This window comes from Monodelphis domestica, chromosome 6 (genome assembly GCF_027887165.1).
Source record: "Monodelphis domestica isolate mMonDom1 chromosome 6, mMonDom1.pri, whole genome shotgun sequence".
Taxonomy (NCBI): domain Eukaryota; kingdom Metazoa; phylum Chordata; class Mammalia; order Didelphimorphia; family Didelphidae; genus Monodelphis; species Monodelphis domestica.
In genome coordinates this window covers 78,191,401-78,211,140 of record NC_077232.1, presented here as the reverse complement: position 1 = coordinate 78,211,140, position 19,740 = coordinate 78,191,401, and the positions used below count along the sequence as shown (strand labels likewise).

Sequence of the window (19,740 nt, the reverse complement as noted above, 5' to 3'; positions counted from 1 at the left end):
AGGATAACACAAGATTCAGCAGTTTCTACATTAAAGGATCAGAAGATCTGTACTATGATATTCCAGAGGACAAATGAGCTAGGACTTCAACCAAGAATCACTTAGTCATCAAAACTGAACATAATCCTTCAGGGGTAAAAATGGGTGTTCAATGAAATAGAGGACTTTTAAACATTCCTGAGGAAAAGACCAAAGCTAAATGGAAAAATCTGGCTCTCAAATACAAGTCTCATGGTAAAATAGAAAAGAGAAATCAAAAGATTCAATAAGATTAAACTTGATTCTTGCAACACCAAAGAACTTTGTCATTTTTCGAGCAGTTAGAAGAAGTATATCTAGACAGAGGACAAGGGTAGGAGTTGGAATGGGATGATACTAAATTAAGGCATGAGAAAGAGGAATACATTGGAATGCAGGAGAGGGAAAAATAGAATGGGCTCAACTACTGCACATAAAAGGGACATGAAAGAGCTTTTACAACAGTGGAGGGAAAGATGGGGAAGGTGGAGAAAGGAGTACAGGATCCTTACTCTCACTGAAATTAGTTCAATGAGAGAAGAGTATATACAATGAACTGGGTATAGAAAGCTCTACAGGAAAGTAGGAGAGGTAGCTGATAGGAAAGAAGACAAAGTGTGGAGGGGGGGACCTTAATGGGGGTAAATAGGATGGAAAATTAATACAATTATAATGTTGCAAAAAGTTTTTCTAAGTCTTTCTCATAAAGGCCTCGTTTCTCAAAGACAAAGAAATTAGTTGAATAAATAAGAAAATATGTCATTGCCCAATTGACAAATATATGCACAGGCAGTTAGTTCTCAGACAAAAGTAATTAAAGTTCTCTATGGTCATGCAAAAATGCTCTAAATCACTATTAATCAGAGAAATGCAAATTAAAACAACTCTGAGGTACCACCCCACACCTTTCAGATTGGATGTTATGACAGAAAAGAAAAATGAAGTTGGAGGGGATATGGAAAAGGTGAGATACTAATGCCCTGATGGGAGAGTTATGAATGGATTCGATCATTCTGTAGTGAAACCTATACCCAAGGGGCTATTATAATACATACCCGTTGACCCAGCAATACCATCAGTAGGTATCTCAAAGAGATAAAAAACAGACGCAAAGTGAAATAAGCAAAACAAGAGATCATTATACACAATAACTACAATGTCGTGGATCAAATGTGATAGGCTTTGCTACTAACAGCAATACAATGATCCAGAACAATTCTGAGGACTTAAGAAAAAGAATGCTATCCATTTTCAGAGAAAGAATTGTTGGAGTAGAAATGCAGATGAAAACATATGATTTCTCACTTGTTTATTTATTTATTCTAAGGCAGAAGGTGAGGGTCTATAAAAATAATAATTAATTACTCACAGGAATATTAAGTGTTCCCAAGAAGTCAAATTCATCAAGTTTTGCATTATCTTGATTATTTTTCTGGGATTGTTTGCTTGTCATGAAGTCAGGAAGGCTTTAGAAAAAGAGAATATACTTTTTTTAGATTTAATTCACTTCTAATTAGGATCCCAATGCTCACAAATATGGAATTATTTCACATTCTCATTAAATCTAATAAGAGTTCCAGTGCAGGTTTCCATAACTCCATTTAGAAACCTACTTCAGTGCTCAGATAAATCAATGATGTCATCTGAGCAAGTACTCCTTACACCAATGTAGACTACAACTCTATGACTTATTGGGTTTTCTAAAGTTGCTTTCTCTGTTTAAAAGAAAACAAAACCCATAGTAACCCTGATGGCAAATGTCTGTAAACTTAATGAGGAGAGGTAGACAGACCAAAGGAGGGGGACCTCTCAGAGCTCAAAAGCCTGCCAAGAACAAGAGTCATCTCTATACCAAAACACAGTATTCGAGTAAGACTCTAAAGAAAGATATAGAGCACCAAATAGATAATAAAATGCTTGCAGTTTATCTGAATTTTCTAGTCAAGTGAATGATTTTCACCATCATCACTCCAGAAAAACTCCAATTAACAGGAGATACTATCAGTTGGCTTCCTCTCTAGTCAATCACACAAGCCTCTCAAGGCTATGGAGGAAAGCCATCCCTTTTCCTCTGGCACAGGTATACCTGCACACATAAAGTATTCTGTATCACTACAGTCTCCAAATTGTTTTCCCAAATGGAAAAAGTTCCTAGTTCTGGTTGTGATTCCCAATAAATGATCAAGTACCTTGAACATAGCAAGCATGAGTTTGATGAAATAAACTAAATTAAATCCTGCCCCCCAAAAATCAACTCACCTATTAGTTGTTGCAGTAGTTACAGGATCCAGTTTATTGGGGCTCTCTTTCAGTAGTGGGTCAAATTTAAGATATAAGGACTGTTTTCTCAAGGCAGATTCCTTAAACTATGGAGAAAAAGAAAAGATTTTTTTTAAATGAGTTATATAAATCCAATCGTATCCAAGATGATTTTGGTTTGGAACTTATAATCAGAAGTAGAAATATCCCTACATCAAATCATGCTTAATTTATATCAGTTTTGTAAGATTTAAATTAGTATCAATAACTCCAAGTATTAATTTTATAAAGTTTAATAATAATAACTTGAAGTAGAAGAAATTAAAAAAAAAAAGAAATATAAGTTAAAAGCCTAATTTTCTAACTAAAGTAAGACCACATGTGTAATTCTCCTGCCTGGCTGAAAGCCAGTTTCAGCAGCCATATGGAGGGGGAAGGGGGAGGGAGGACAGGGAAAAGAGGAGAGAAAGAGAGAGACAGACAGACAGACATGGGGTCACTCCAAAATATATCCTCCCTATGTTAGCACATAGTGTAAACACGCAAATGGGATGCTGGGTGAGAGTCCTGGGGAGAAAATTCTATCCATACTGTTTTTAATTTTTTTCAACAGTTTTATACTTACTAAAGAAGTTCCAAACTGTTCCAAATAGTCAATTTCTATGTCCGTGCCTAGAACTGAAGAATAAAATTAACCAGTAAAGTATTTCAAATGACATCGAACTTATAGGACTGCTCTTTGCCTCAATCTCTACCAATATTCATAAAATCAAATAAATTTCACCCAAAATTTAATTCTCAGCTAAAAAGAAAACTTATAGACAAGAATCTATTATGCCAGGAATATATAGATTATCAATTAAATTCTCCCAACTCAAACTGTGAAGATTACATTTAACTCTTCCCTGATTATAACAATGAAAATACTTAACTCTCCCCTGATTGTGAAGATTAAATTATAACCCCTGTCTATTTTTAGAATATAGTACTTAAAAGTATGAAGATCTGCCCATTTAGATCTAATCACCAAAAGTGCAAATATCCCACTTAATCACCCACGTGTGCAATAGTAGATGACAAATCAGAATCGACTGACTGTCTTCTGGGCAGTCCTAAAACAAAGCGTAAACTGATTGGTAGATGTAAAATTAGGGGAAGACACAGGAAGTGACCCAAAAGAAGCATCTTTAAAAGGAGTTGTTACTTCCTGTGAGAATTCAATTCTTCATGCATGAGTTGATGCTGGTGAAGAGGGGCAGAAGGATCGGATGACTGGACTGACACATGGTAAGTGAAAAAGCTAACTCTTAACTGCTGGCTTTTCTCTAAAGAGATTGGCCTCAGGAAAGACCTATCCTCTTGAGAAACTGCCCAGTTCCTAGGCTTTGCTGAGGTTGGCTGAAACTAATTCTCCCTGCCCAAAGGGGGGGGGGGGGGGGAGTAAATTACTTAGTGCTCAGGCTAAATATCTTACCTTATCCTCTCTCTGATTTCTTGCTTCACTCTTTCTACATTTTGTAAATAAATTGTAAATAAAATCTCTTTGGAATTAATTAAATTCCTGGTGACTACACTCTTAAATAATCAAGTCCAACCCTTTAAAAATTAAACCCCTTTTCCCCTTTACAAAACCTTTAGGTAAACACTTAGAAACTGCATTAGGAACAGCAAGGTAGCTCAGCAGAAAGAAAACTAGACCAGGAGACAGGAGTCCAAATCTGATCTAAACCACTTCCTAGCCATATGACCTTGGTTGGGCAAGTTATTCATCCAATACTCAGTATCAATTCTAAGACAGAAGGTAAGGGTTTAAAAAAAAGTAAACAAGACAGCATTAGGTTCTAATTAGAGGAAAGATTAGGGACTTTCCAAGCTGGGAGGAGGAGAGTAAACAGGTCTAATTCTCGGAATTAAAAAAAAAAAAGTGTCCCACTTCTCCCAAGTGTTTCTATACAATCAAAAAACATGGAAATAATAAATGATTGACCAATAAGGGACCTGTTTTCATAAGACATATGGGTTGCTTCAGATGTACAATTATGAGAAAACTCCTTGCATCAATCTTTGAATCTGGCTAGCATAATCTAGGTCCTTAGTTAGGGTTTTCTAAACAGCAGGTAGAAGGGGTGATCCAGAACTATATTCAAACAATACAGTATGGTTTTCTCACAATTCCCACAAGTGAATAGTTTTCTCACAAGACAGAAATTGGACTAAATCCATAATTGAATAGAAAGGGAACCTTTGTTATGATCTCTGATAAGGAGGTGGTCCTTCACACTGTTTGGGCTAGCTCTCCTGTTTGTGCCTGTCCCCTCAAGAAATCTTCTTCAAGAGCTTGCTTCTCCCTATCTGGAAGATCTTTCTGTACTCCCTACAAACAGATTTTCATGTCTCTCATATCCTTAAAAAAAAAAAATCCACAATCTGGCTTTTCAATCTCATTAAATAAAATGCCTTATCCATCCCAGAATTCGCTGTCAAATTCTTAAGAAAAGTTGTCTATAACATGACCTCTACTCCACCATTTCCTCTTCAATCCCTAGAAGTTAGATTTTAATCCTAACACCTTAAAAATCAATCAAAGCATCTACTAATTGCTCTAGGAATACAAAGATAAGAATGAATCAGTCCCTGCCTTCAAAGAGTTTCCATTCTATCAGAGAAAGTCCAAAAATGGAATAGAGGGCACATAAATATACTTTGTAGTCATAAATTGCCATCCAATTATTCTGGAAAACCACTTAGAACTCTTCAACTCAGCAATTCCTGGATATACATCCCAAGGGTCAAAAAAAGAAAACGCATCATATACCCGGCATTCCCAGGCACCAGCCACAAACTCAGCCATTACCATACCTACTATCAAGTCTATCTTCCCACCAGAATCCTGCACTCTATTCCCCTGTAATCCCCTTGGCTCTGACAGCTTTTGCATTCTCTGAACCTGGGCTATTTCCCTTCCTGTCCTGGAGCTCTACATGATGGTGCCCTCAACTCCAGGCAACACTTCACCACGATGCTCTTTCTAGTTCCCCTTTATATTCTAGCTTCTCCCATTAGAATGTAATCCTTGAAAGCAGGGTCTCTCTCACTAGCTTGTATTTGTATTCCTAACACTTACCATAGTGACTGGCATATGCTAAGTACTTAATAGATATTCTAGCATCTATAAGGACATATATAAGTGGATAACAACATCTATAGACATAAAGCAAAAATATTAAGAGCATCATATTTTGTGGCAGCAATAAAACTGGGCAAAAAAATGGATACCTATCAACTAGGGAATTGTAGAACATATCATGATATATAAAAGAAATTATGTTACAGTGGAAGAAATGAAATTAGTCCACAAATAAAAGAATGACTTGCACAAAATCATACAAAGTAATCAGCAGAAAGCAAAACCAAAAGAATAATATATAAAATGACTAAAATTATGTTTTTTTTAAAAGGGCCAACTTGGGGACAGCTGGGTGGCTCCGTGGATTGAGTCAGGCCTAGAGATGGGAAGTCATGGGTTCAAATCTGGCCTCAGACACTTCCCAACTGTGTGACCCTGGGCAAGTCACTTAACCCCCAGTGCCTAGCCCTTACCACTCTTCTGCCTTGGAGCCAATACACAGTATTAACTCCAAGACGGAAGGTAAGGGATTTTAAAAAATAAAAAATAAATGAAAAATAAAAAGGGCCAACTTAACTGAGATGATTTGTAATGTCAATCTTAGCTCCAGAAAAAAAAAAGACAATAAATAGTTGTATCCTCTTGATAGAGAGGATCAAGGATTAAGGTGCAGAAGGTCACACACTAAAAGAGACCATCACTTTGAAGATTAGTTTTACTACTTATTTTTCTTTTGTTATAAGGAAGAGTTCAAAGAGGAGGAGGGAGAGAAGCATCCATCTTTAGTGAATATTTTAATATTACTTAATAGTTATTCTCTACTCTCTTAACTTCCATGACACTGTTCTCTGGTTCTTCCTTTTGTCTGAAAACTCCTTCCAAATTGCTTTTGCTGGTCCACTAAACAGCTTCCCCAGCCAAACTCTAACCCTGCCCCTTTCAACATTTTCCATTGACAAGCTCAGGCAGGTTCAATCACCTTCAGGCAGTTGACTTTCAAAACAGTGATAATTTCTCTTGAACCCTAAGCTTGAATCACCAACTACCTGCTAGATTTTGCTGCCTAAATGTCCTGCAGACATCATAAATTTGACAGGAGCAAAAAACTGAATTAGTTTTCCTTGTTTCCTCATAGAGTCACCCTACATTAATGATTCAAGTTATCCAGGTTCATTAATACTCTATTCTTTCTTCTCTCCCTACATCCAATCACTTGTCAAGTCCTACCAATACCACCCATTATCATCTCTCAAAACCATCCTTTCTATAGTAGAAACACAGAAGAAAAACAACTGCTTGATCACATGGGTCAATGGGGATATGATTGGGGATGTAGACTCTAAGCAATCACCCTAATCCAAATATTAATAATATGAAACTAGGTCTTGATCAATGACACATGTAAAACCCAATGGAAATGCTCATTGGTTAAGGGGTTGGGGGGGAGACAGGACATGAATCATGTAACCAAGGAAAAATATTCTAAATTAATTTTTTTTAAATCCTTTCTCTCCTTTTATACATATGCTGCCACCCTGTTTTATTATAGTACAAATTATGGAAATATAAATGAACTTAAGTATAAGTAAAAGTTGGTTTGAAGAGGCTAGCATGACCTCATGCTAGGAACTCTAAGACAGGAGATTCTGAAATGTGGAAGGAAAGATTTTGAAGGAGCAACTACCAGAGGAGCTCTTCCTGCCTTGAAGCTAAGAGAAGAAGGAGCAGATCTCTGCAGATCCTGTTTTTACCAGCCTGTGAGTGAGAAGGGAAACCTTTCCACTTCTTTGGGAGTACCTTTCCTCACCAGAAGAACCATCTTGAAGAAGATCCTACAGACTCTCAAACCCTGACTAAAGAACACTGTGGTCCAGAGGCAGTTGTTGCTGTGAGTGCTGAGGGTCAAACCACACACCCAGCCCAACTGGGTTGAACTCCAACATCCAAAGTTCAGCCTTTTATCCTGAAACTGTCACATCCTGATAAACCAACAAAGGGAGTATTTATAGTGAAGGGAAGAATTGAGAGGGCTTTGGGGGTTATTAGCCAGAAGCAGGAAGTGTTTGTAGAGAGCCTCAAGCAACAGAAGCATTCTCCTTGTGGGAGGATTTAGAGGCAAAAAAAAGTGAGAGAATTTAGTGATTAGGCCATACTCAATCCTAAAACCTCCCTCCTTATCTCTTATTTACCAAAAAACCTGTTAAGTTTTATAACTGACTTGGAAGACTTCCTTGCGGCTGGCCCAAAGTAGTAAGACACAGACTGCTTTACTGTACGAAAAGGGGACTGAGGAAATATCCAGACACCTCAGTATACTCACTATTTCAGTTCAGACACTCATCATCTCTTTCCAGTATTCCTGTAATAGTCTCCTGATTGGTCTCCCTCTTCTGATCTATCAAATAGCTTCAAAAATAACCATATCAAGGAACATACCTCATAAAATATCTGATCCTCTTAATTCCCTATACAAAAAACTGAAGTGGCAGCCACTCCCTAACATGGTCAAAGATATAAACAGGAAACTCTCAGGTGTATAAAAAATAGACTCGAATACAGGACTACAATCCCCACGAGCCTTTGCTCCACTTCCCCAGAATGCCTTGTAATCTCACCTGGGCCGAGATCGAGAAGGTATTTAAGCTGATTCAAAGGCTTTTGAGAGGTCTCTCTCTTGGCTCTTTTTGGACTTCTGTTTTGGAGCAGGCGCGTCTCTTGCGTGATGTGAGGTTATTTTGTCTAGGCCTCTGGCCTAGGCACATGTTTCTTACTTGTATATTCTTTAATCTTTAGCCTTTAATAAACCTCTAAAAAATATAATACTTCTTGCAGAGAGAAACTAATTTCTACCTGCCTCAGATGCCTCAGTCTCCCCATCTCCCCTAAATTTTAACTGTTACAGGTGGAAATCAAAGCGAACAAGTCATACTCCAAATTGCTATAATTAGAAAAATTAAAATTAAAACTCTGAGGTTCCACCTCACATTTACTGGCAGAGTTGACAAAAAAGGAAAATAACAAATGCTGAAGGGAGTGTGGCAAAACTTTGGAACAGTTTTGGTGGAAATGTGAACTGGTTTAGCCACTCTAGAAAAGAATTTAGAGAGAAAAAGGATACAACCAGTGTAGGAAATTATTTTGCTTGAACATTTGTTTCTTTCGCTTTTTTTTAAGCCCTCGCCTTCCATCTTAGAATCAATACTGTATATTGGTTCCAAGGCAAAAGAGCAGTAAGGGCTAGGCAATAGGGGTTATATGTCTGAGGCCAAATTTGAACTCAGGATCTCCTATTTCTGAGCCTTGCTCTCAATCTACTGAGCCACCCAATTGCCCTCAACCATATAAGTTTCTAAAAGGTTTTATTTTTCTCACTTTCTCACTGGGAGAGATAGAGGAAATAATTCAGACTGAAAATAAAATTGAATTTGAAAACGAGTTGAACAGAGAAAGCAGAAGGAAATTCAAATGAAAGTTTAGAGAAGGAAAACAATTTTGAAAATAACATGAAATTACATATTTTTTAAAAAGCAAGTATCATGAAATGGAGACTCATGGTTTCACACACCATACTATTTTGGTATGTTCTGCTATGTCTGTGAAAATGTTTTTTCTGGGTGTTCACATTCAGAATGATTTTTTTTTTTAGAAAAATCCCCCAATTCTTCAGCCAAGACACTTCAAGATCTTGTGCAATGTGGCTCTAACCACAGTCAAACTATACATTTGGCTAGTTGCTATATTCTCTGCTGGTTCCATTTTGAACTTGTGTGTATCTGGCCAACCAATCCTCCACCTATATTAAGAATACATTTCCCTCTTTTACTTTTTTCTTTGATAACTCCCAGATGATTCTGAAAGTTAAAGTTAGTGTTCTCTTCTTCCTGAAAGCACCCAGAAGTTACTTATCTTTGTACAAATGACATTTCCTCCAGGCAGAAAGTAAGCTCCTTGAAGCCAGAGAGCAGCTACAATTTTTGTCTTTGCCTTCCTACTATGTGGCATAGAAAAGTGTTGAATAAATGCTTATTGGTTGATTGAAATGAACAAGTTTGAAAGCAAGCAGGCATTAGAGAACACTAGAGAACATTCAATTTTAAAGGATCTTCAAGGTAAATAAGTTTATTTCCTAGAAAGTCATTTACCTTGTGAAGGAGACTTGAAGTCCTCTTCAGAGATGGCAGCTTTTATCTTGGCACTTGTATCCAATTCTTCCTTCTGGTGGAGTTCAGAGTCAGTGGTCAACAATGGACTAACTTGAATGCTTGTGCCAACTGAAGTATCTGAAGAATTTTCTGTTTTCTCCTAAAAATAATTTCAGAATTAAATCTTGGTCCTGGCAGAACCAAATATCAAGGTTTTTTTTTAATTTAAAGAATTAAACAAGGGCAACTAGGAGGCTCAATCAATTGAGAGCCAGGCCCAAAGATAGGTAGGCGATCCTGAGTTCAGATTTGGCCTTCCTAGCTATGTGACCCAGAGCAAGTCACTTAACCTCCATTGCCCAGCCCTTACCACTCTTCTGTCTTAAAACCAATACAGAGTATTGATTCTAAGACAGAAGGTAAGAATTTAAAAGTAACTTAAACATTAAATAAAGGTCTTCCATAATGTTTACTTTCTAGTAACAATTTACAGGGTCAATTCCTCAACAAGCATTTACCATATGCCTTCTACGTGCCAGGTACTGAAGATACAAATACAAAAAATGGAATGATTCCTATTCACAAAAAGTAGTCAAAGGATTGCATAGGCCCTGTGTGCTGAAAGATCCAAGATGGGGCTCCTTTCTCTCCCAAACAAAAAATCTCCCTAAATGCCATACATACAGGATTCACTTTACAAAAAAAAAAAATCCTCTTGAAATAGATAAAATTGGGAGAGGAAACAGTTCTTATAATTAATTCAAAATTGGATTCTGTGATCCAGACAAGTTGGCCTGTTTGATGTTCCTCCTATAAGCTAAATTTCATCTTCTCCCTTTCATGCCCTACACAGACTGTTTTCATGCCTTCACAAAAGTACACCTCAGTTTCTTTGAATCTCTAGTTTCCTTCAACTTTTAATTCAAGTATTTTCTACCTGAGGCATGCATGTGCGCGCGCACACGCACACACACACACACACACACACACACACACACACACACACACACACACACACATACAGAGTTCATTTAAGCCAGTTAATTCTGGCTCAAAAATATTTTCTTTCTTGGCAGTAAGCAGATGGAGTATTCCATAGAAGAAAAGTAACTGAGGACATAACGTTTTTAAGCCATGCATTGGGGGGGAAAGTGGGTGTTTAAATAAAATTAGACTATTAACCAGTAAGGAGGGCAACAAAATGCACTTTTTATTTGTAGCTATCTCAGATTTAAGTAAAGGTGCATGCTGTCTGAATCAGGGAAAGTAGCACAGATGGAACATAGTTTGCTGGGTAACTACTAAAAGTACTTTTAAAAATACTCATATGAACCTAGATTGCTCAATGGGTAGAACACCAGGCCTAGAGATGGGAGGTCCTGGTTTCAAATCAGACCTTTAACACTTCCTAGTGTGCATTCAAAGGAAGTGGGATATGTCTGAGGAAGTTGAAGTAGAGAGTCCTGGGAGATATAGTCTCCCAGGGTTTAGAACACTAGTCATATGACCCAGGACAGGTCAACTTTAACTGCTTAGTCCTTACCACTCTTCTGCCTCAGAACTGATATTTAATATTGATTCTAAGTCAGAAGGTAAGAGTTTGTGTTTGTTATTTTTAAATAAACTAAAATACATAAGCTGAGACTCAAAAGTCTTTCTAGACTGCTATTAATTTGTAATTATGATAATGAAAGGTTTATACTGAGACTACAATAACTAAAAACGTTATTAAATAAAAATTATATATATATATATTACATAATATCCACTAATTCTACTCTTAAGGATTCACAAAACAATAATTTCAGTCAATTTCTATTACCTGTTCACACATTTGTTAAAAAGTTCTTTTATTTACAAAAAGTGTATTTTTTAACTGCTGAAAAACAGCTTGGTTAAAAAGCAGGAATAAACTTCTTGATAATCAGAAATTCTACAAACAAGATATATAAACAATAGCTAAATGGGAGTGAGAGTAAAGAGAAGGCAATAGAAGCACAGTATTAAACACTACTTATATACATACCTCTGTGTGTGGGTATGGGTGTGTGGGTGGATGTAGGTGTGTAAACACAAATACATGCCATATATATGCAACTGTAAGAAATATCTCGTAATATCTAAACATAAAGATCCCATTATATATAATATAAATATAATAACTCTACACAATTACATTATATAATACCTGGTGTTGGATAGCATCTGCCTCTGCCTGTCAACAAAAATAAAAAAATAATCAGCTAGACCCTTAATTAATAATACATAATGTATATAGAACATCCTTTGAGATCCCTCCTACCTCAGATTCTATAACCTTGCTATAATGAAGTATACCATACCTGATCCACTGCTATCAAAGTTTCTACTACTGGGAGCACAGATTTATCAGCAGTAGCAGCAACAGGGATAATAACCTGCCTAAAGACAATACAAAAAGTTTAAAATTAATAGCCAATAGTTAATTAAAATTTACATTAGCCTAGAACATGCTATTGATACACTTGTATCAATCTAAATTGGATACTCAAGGAAAAAGGGAGAGTCCATAGGACTGATACAATAAAAGTTAAGAGGTGTGCCAATAATAAAAATCTGTGAAGTCACCCTGCATGCTCGGCTTTTGTTAAGTGAATATTTTTAATAGAACAAAGAAAATGAACTTACTGTGATCAAAAAAGAACAAACTAGTAATGTCAACCCTGAACACACTGAAATATGAGCCACAGTAGAAATATAGTAATGCCAACACTTATTCATAAGAGATAATAAGAAGTTGAACAAATCTTCTAAAAAAAATCAATATTAAAGAATCACTTTTTAGATATACCATCAGATTCTAAAAGTTATATCTCTAAAGTGGAATAATTAGAATGCCAGATCTACACTGGGCAAATCATTTTCCTTCTTCAATAGTCATTTTGTTCTCTTAATAGTTAAACTTAGTTTGATATCTCTTGTTTGAAGGGAAATTAAGTTTGCTGTTTTGGAAGAGACAAGTTTAGAATTTGATTATTATAATAAATGGATTTATAAATTACAACTACAATTTTAATAATTATTAATATGGAATTCTTAAAGAAATTCTGAGATCTGGGGGCAACTAAGTGGACTGAGAGTTAGGCCTAGGGAAAGGAGGTCTAGCATTATGACCCTGGGCAAGTCATTTAACTTCCATTGCCTAGCCCTGACCACTCTTCTGCCTTGAAAATAATATTCAGTATTGATTCTATAATAGAAGGTATGGGTTTAGAAAAATAAGGAAATCTCAAGCTTCTAATAATATAGTAGACAACTTGCCCATTAAGGAACTTTTACTTACTGATTTCTAGATATGTCATCAATAACAGTCACACTATTCTGCTCCTCAGTGGAAGGACAGTCTTTCTGTGCTATGTGATTTTCTTGATGTTGAGTGGTTTCATTACTAGATTTCTGGCGATCAAAAGTAGAAGGCTTAGCCTTTTCTCCAAATGGGTTAAAGTTTGGATCATTAAGCTTGTCCCAATCTAAAGTATAAGATCCCTTTGGAAGAGGGTCGATATTTTCTTTATCCTGACATGTGTTTTCCTTTGCCAAGTTTTTTGTCACATTCCCTTGAGTTACAGGTGGTTTCTTGGAAAGAGGTTTAACTGCAGGCCCCTTCCCTAGTTTACTTGGTGGTGGCTTGAGAGTAATATTATCAGAAAAGTCAAATTCTAGTTTTATAGGCTGGTATTTCAAAGGCCCAACCGCTTGAACAGGCTTTTCTTCTGCTAGGGGAAAATTTGGTAATTCAGAATCAATAACCTTTTTTTCATCATTGTTGACAAAATCAGGGTTACAAGCTGGCAAATGTGTTGACACACTAGCAGACTGAGGATCTTGCGCTGTATTCGAAAGTGGTTCTTCAGGTTGTCCAGAGTGCAAAGATGATTTCTGCTCTTTATTAGGCACCATTTCATTCACAATAAGATTCTGAATAACCACATTGCCATCTGAATCATCCTTTAATGCTGGATCTCTATTTATTTCATTAGTGCTTTTGTCAACCAATGAAGCAGATCTTATACTATCACAGGTTTTCTCCAAGGTTTTTCCAGGGCTTTTAGAAGATTTTATTCCTGGAGACTCTTTAAAGCCTTCAGAAATAAATGGTAAAGTATTATCCAATGAGTAACAGTTAATTTCTTCTTCTAAGACAATTTCAGACTTTAATAAACTTTCATAAGACCTTGGAATTTGGGATGAGGTTACAAATGGATTAAAATCATCCAGAATATCCAAGTCAATATTGTAGGAGTCACTGCTTTTCACCGGTAGCACATCATCTGGATAAGGTGCAGGATTTGTTTCTTGTCTTTGAAGCTCTTCACTCGTAGTTTTACTGTCAACTTCCTTGGTTACCTGCTGATTTCTATAAGAAATTTTTTAAAAGTAGCAGACCTTCAAAATTAATTTTTAATTCATTTGAGATTATTCACAAGCATATAGAATATATTTGTCTTAACCTCCACTTTAAGAATTTATCCTACAGTATAATGCTACTCAGAAATAATATTTATAGGTAAATATATATCATATATGCTGGTATACATAATGAGGTATACCAGATGCTAGGGACTGACTTCATTTTTGGAGTCAGATATTCACTAGTTCTAAATATAATCATCTCTTCCCAATAAGGCCAAACTTCTCCCCCTGTCTACCTCTGAAATTTCCTTAAAGATAAAGAAAAGACTCAGGTGATTCAGCAAAAAAAATAAGAGAGAGAGCAAAATTTTGGAGGAGAGTATATTCATGTAAGCATGGCAGGGACAGAGGCAAGGTAGAGGAAGCAAAGCAAGGGAAATACCCTGAGGGAAGAGCTAACTTAAAATGAGACTATGAAGTTATTAGCAGTACAATTCAGGAGCATAGTTTCTGGAGAGAAACTGATGTCTCTCTTCATTTCATCCAAATATGTTATACTGGTTGTTTTTTACTAGTGAAAAGTTTCCGGGTTATAAGCTTTGAATTGTCAACTGTGATAGGTCATAGTATATCAGTCACTTTAATAACCAATTGAAATATGTTAGAATCAAGAAAAAGTTGTCACTTCATCTCCATTATCTCTATATCCAGTCAAGAGAATCTTAAATTAGATCACAATGGCTTGTCCAAAACTTACTTTTCACATCTTGATGTAGGCAGCTGAGAATTTTTTAAATCATCTGTACCATCATCCAGAGTAAAACAGTTCTCAAGTTGGCGTGTCATGTTTGGGCTTAAAATTCTATTTGTCTGTGGATCTCGCAAAGGAGTTTGAAAAGTTACCTATTTATATAGAAGGGAAAAGGAGAGAAACTCTTAAATAATTCAAGGCCTTCAACAATAGTGTCAGTATTATTCCTGTTTCACTCATTAGGAAAAAAAAAAGCCCCCCTCCCCCCAAAGGAACATGGAAGACAAAACACAAAACACTTACTTTCATCGTTTTTGCTGTATTTTTTGGTGGTACATTTTCTTTCTGGGATGTACAAAATACAGATGATCTTCCTGTTAGCTCGGGTAGTAAAAACAGGAAGTCACAAGTTTCTGCAGTTATATCACCACTAACATTTTCGTCATTTAAGATCTGCAGACTCATTCTGGAAAGGCAAACCATTCACATAACAATGTAAGAAATCGTCACAGAAACAGCTGGTCTTTCAGATAATCTTAACAAGGAATAGAAAGGCCCAAATTAACCATTCTACAAACTTGATTGCTAACATAATTCAGAGTGACAGGCCATCACAAATATAGTTACATGGTCCAGGAATTAAAGTCTTTAGCATTTATTGCCTTCACAAAACTTGGACTCAACCGGTTTCTAAGTGAACCACAAAGCTATGTAACTCAACTTCAGTGCCTCAACTGTACTACTTGTTCTTCCAACTTCAAGTATGACCTCTATAGGGAGGATAGGGGACCAGAGCTCCAGGGAGCAACAAAGCTGCTTTGAAATCTAAATGCCATATTCATTCTCCAATTACAGTGTGGCCCTCCACAAGTCACTTAACCCTATTTGCCTCAGTTTCCTCATCTCTAAAATGAGCTGAAATAGGCAATGACAAACCATTTCGGTATCTCGGCCACAAAAACCCGATATGAGGACACTAAGTGTCAGACACAACTCAAAGAACTGAACAAAAACAATCATCCATTCAGTAAAATATATAAGGTAAGAGAAATGGATATATATGGAAAGCTTTCTGCAACTTTATAGTACAAGTGATTCATTATTTCTATTTGTGTTTTTATTGGGTAAGGTAAAGAGTACAGACAATTGTAAACCTCAAAATTCCTTAGACTTATAAATGTTGGAAATTTCACCATTGGGATATTTCATACTTGGAAAATTTCTTACTGATAGTCTATTGGAATGGGAACTCCATTGGCATGGGAGGTTCCTTCTCTTCCCTTCTTAAGATTACTTTAGGACAGAAACCCTTTGCTGAACAATGGAAAGGACTTTGACCTATGCTTAAGCATAGAACAAGAATTTCTTTGAGTCTTGATTGATTTTAGAATTGATACAATGGAGATACTTGGAATAAATCTCCACCCTATTCAGTCCTAACAGGATTGAGTAAGGGCTGCAGCCTAGATCAAAATTTAATTATTCCAATCTCTACCATACTCAAGTTAACAGGATTTAGAAAGGGCTGTAACAAAAGAGTAAAGATTTAATCATTTGAAAAATATGACCTTCAACGGACATGTGCAAAAGCCAGAAACCTCTGGGCGGTCCTGGGTTAAGCGAGAGCCTCCATTGACAGGGAAATTGATGAAGAGTGATTGGTAGATGTGAGGACTGAGGGGAGGCAACTTGGATGGTGTCCTTAAAGATAGGAGGGTCTGGAGAAGGGAGGATGGAGTTTTTGGTCGGGTGGTTCCTGGGCTCTGAGGAAGCTTGCTCGGAAGGAAGCTGAAGGTGGGGGCCTCTGAGACTGTTTCTCCATTTTGGACACGTGAGTGAAAGGGACTGATCTCTTTTCTTTGCCCCAGCTATCTAAGGGCTTGGGCCTTTTGGCCCAGCCTAAACAGAAGGGGTATTTAAGCCCTATTCCCTTCTCTCCCCTTTCTCTCTCTATATATATCTCTAATTCCTTTCTTGCTCCTATTGTAATTAAACTCCAAAAAAGGCTGACGGCTGACTTGAGTTTTTCATTTAGGAATTACATAGCTGATTCCTTGGCGACCTTAAATTAATATATATCAGTCTTTTAAAGTGATTCCCTTGTAACACAATTCACTTCTACTTATTGTGTTTGCACTGTGTATGATGATTATCTATACTCAATTATTATTATCATAACTACTCCAACTGAAAAGATGCTGTTTACTACAATGAACTCTGTTGTATTTAATAGTTCAATCAAATTGTTTTCTTTAAAATAAAATTCAGAGGGGCAGAATCAAAATGGTCACTTAGAAGCAGCAAAAGTCCAGACCTCTGTGAAAACCTTTCCACACCAATCAAAAACAAAGTGCTTTGAGGGGACAGAAAACCAAATCTAAAAACAGTACAGAGCCAGGGGACCCTCCTGCTCCATTCAACTTAAAAGGTATGCAGAGAAGGCTGAATTCTTGGGCTTAAGGAAAAGGAAGAAGGTCCCAGGTCCCCTCTCCCACCTACTGTACTGAGTCTCCAGTGATCGCTGGAATCTCTGGGAGGAGGGAGGGAATGCCTTGCTACCACAGCTGTGCCAGGCTCAGGGCTCTAACCACAACAGGTAGGGAAGCAGTTAGAGAAGAGACCGGATGGGAGGGCAGCCTACACTCCATCTTGGGCCTCTGCTTCCCAAGGTTTTGGCCTCAGGGCACATCCAGCTCTGTAGATCCATTTCTCCCCACTTAATCTAGTCTATCAAGTGGGCAGATAAGAAGTCTTCAAAGGGCAGAGAAGCTCAATCTCCAACATCCCTTCCCCACTGACTGCTTTGAGAGCCTCCTTAAGATTCCAGCTGACTGGAATCCCAGAGCAAGGCTGCAACAGAATATCTTGATAACAGGGCAGGAAGTACAGCTCCCTTCAGCCTCCACATCTACATCTTTAGTTTCTAGGCCAGCTGCTGAAGACATAACCTCAGGGCTCATTAATACTCCATCAGCCTAATCTAGTCAATCAGCAGAGCAGAGAAATAGCCCAAACCCACAGATCCAGCAAATAATCAAGAGCAAGATTTCAGCCAATGACAGAGGGGAAAGAAGGAAAAAATATGAGTAAACAACAGAAAAAGAAAAAAGAAATTACAATCAACAGCTTCTATCCAGGTAATGAACAAAGAGCAACTGGAACAGAAAAGGACCAAGGAACACCAAGCAAAAATACAGAAACTCCAGCAAATTGAATTCAGGCTTTGGAAGAATTCAAAACACAATTCAAAAAACAATTAAGAGAAGCTGAAGACAACTGGGAAAAGAACTTAAAAAGCAAAATAAGTCATATAGAAACAGAGGCACATGAACAAAAACAAGAAAATAATGTCTTGAAAGCCAAAATTGACCAGCTTGAAAATGAGGCAAAAAAATGTGAAAGATGACCTACAAATAAAAACAGGCCAGAAGAAGGATGACCAAAAATTCAGGGATGAAATTCAGTCTTTAAAAATTAGAACCCAAATACTAAAAGCTAATGACTTCACAAGGCAGCAAGTTTATAACAAAATCAAAAGAATGAAAAAATTGAGGAAAATATGAAAAACCTCATTGATAAAATTACAGATCTGGAAAATAGATCCAGAAGAGACAATTTAAGAATTATAAGACTACCAAAAAATCATGACAAAAGGAAAACCCTGGAAAGCATTCTGTAAAGAATTTTTAGTGTCTTGATTTTATATTAAAAATGAAGTGGTCGCCATGGGAAAATTCCCAAATATGAAATATACCCAACTCAGCTGGGTCTTATGGAGATTTTAATACAAATAAAGGAATTAAGAAAAAGGGGAGAGAATACCTGAGCCTTAAGAGACTAATCATTCTTTTATCAACTCACCACAAGATTTGTCCCAAGCAAGATTCTAGTGTTCAGAGAGACCCTCCAGTTTAGCTCAGGAAGTACAGCCACCGAGAGAGAGACCAGCCTCCAATTCAGCTCCAAAGCTGAATTTACTCGGAGGCCTAAACCTCTTCCTTTTAAAGAAAAATTTCTCCTATGTCACCTCCCCTGAGTTTTCACATCTACCAATCACAGTAGACATTTTCCAAAGGACTGACCATTCTTAATTCACACCTGAGTAGACTAATACTTTTGAGTAATTCACACCTGAGTAGATTAATCTTGTCCTTTGCAAGTTGCCTGATTAATTTGATCTTCATAGGTACTTAGCACCCCTTTGTATTAGATCTAAAAACAGACCTAGCTTAACTGTTCTTGCTTCACTTTAAGTATGGGTTGAGTACTTTTCATTGTTCAGTAAGGAGTTTACAACTTTATCTTCCCCTAAAGTATGCCTAAGTATGGGTGGAGTAATTTTAAAGTTCCCAATACATTCCTGATCAAGTACCTCCATTGTTTAAAATGGGGAATAGCCTTAACCAAATGTTCTAAGGTAGAGTCTGAGAATTTTTTAAGATTCACAAGTCTGAGAAATTTTAAGATACTACAAACTGCTAAGAAGAAACCATTCAGATATCATGGAACCACAGTTAAGATAGCACAGGACCTGGCTCCATTCACACTGAAGGACCAGAAAGCATGGAATATGATATTCAGGAAAGCAAGGGAACTGGGTCTACAACCAAGAATCAACTACCCAGCAGAACTGACTATATGGTGGCAAAAAATTGGAAAATGAGGGGATATCCTTCAATTGGGAAATGGTTGAACAAATTGTGGTATCTGTTGGTGATGGAATACTATTGTGCTCAAATGAATAATAAACTGGAGGAATTCCATGTGAACTAGAATGACCTCCAGAAACTGATGCAGAGTGAAAGGAGCAGAACCAGGAGAATATTGTATACAGAGATGGATACACTATGGCACAATCGAATGTAATAGACTTTTCTACTAGCAGTGAAGCAATAATCTGGGACAATTCTAAGGGACCTAGGAGAAAGAATGCTATCCACATCCAGAGAACGAACTGTGGGTGTAGAAACACAAAAGAAAAACTGCTTGATCACATGGATCGATGAGGATATGATTGGGGATTGTGGAAGAGGCATGAAGAAAGAGAGAAC

The 19,740-nt window shown here is 37.0% G+C and overlaps 1 protein-coding gene across 3 annotated transcripts in view; it reads right to left on the bottom strand.

Annotated features, from left to right (window-relative positions):
- TACC3 (transforming acidic coiled-coil containing protein 3) overlaps positions 1 to 19,740 on the bottom strand; it is a 60,188-nt gene that overhangs the window by 16,537 nt on the left and 23,911 nt on the right. For 2 of the 3 annotated variants that reach the window (XM_007496861.3, XM_007496860.3), the window contains 9 exons: positions 14,993 to 15,155; positions 14,696 to 14,841; positions 12,869 to 13,942; positions 11,889 to 11,967; positions 11,735 to 11,761; positions 9,547 to 9,706; positions 2,903 to 2,955; positions 2,278 to 2,384; positions 1,388 to 1,484 (listed from right to left, as the gene is read on the bottom strand). In XM_007496861.3, the coding sequence (XP_007496923.1) occupies positions 1,388 to 1,484; positions 2,278 to 2,384; positions 2,903 to 2,955; positions 9,547 to 9,706; positions 11,735 to 11,761; positions 11,889 to 11,967; positions 12,869 to 13,942; positions 14,696 to 14,841; positions 14,993 to 15,154 (1,905 nt within the window). In that variant the 5' untranslated portion in view covers position 15,155. The remainder of the gene's footprint in view (positions 1 to 1,387; positions 1,485 to 2,277; positions 2,385 to 2,902; positions 2,956 to 9,546; positions 9,707 to 11,734; positions 11,762 to 11,888; positions 11,968 to 12,868; positions 13,943 to 14,695; positions 14,842 to 14,992; positions 15,156 to 19,740) is intronic. The other variant, XM_007496862.3, reaches the window with a different exon arrangement.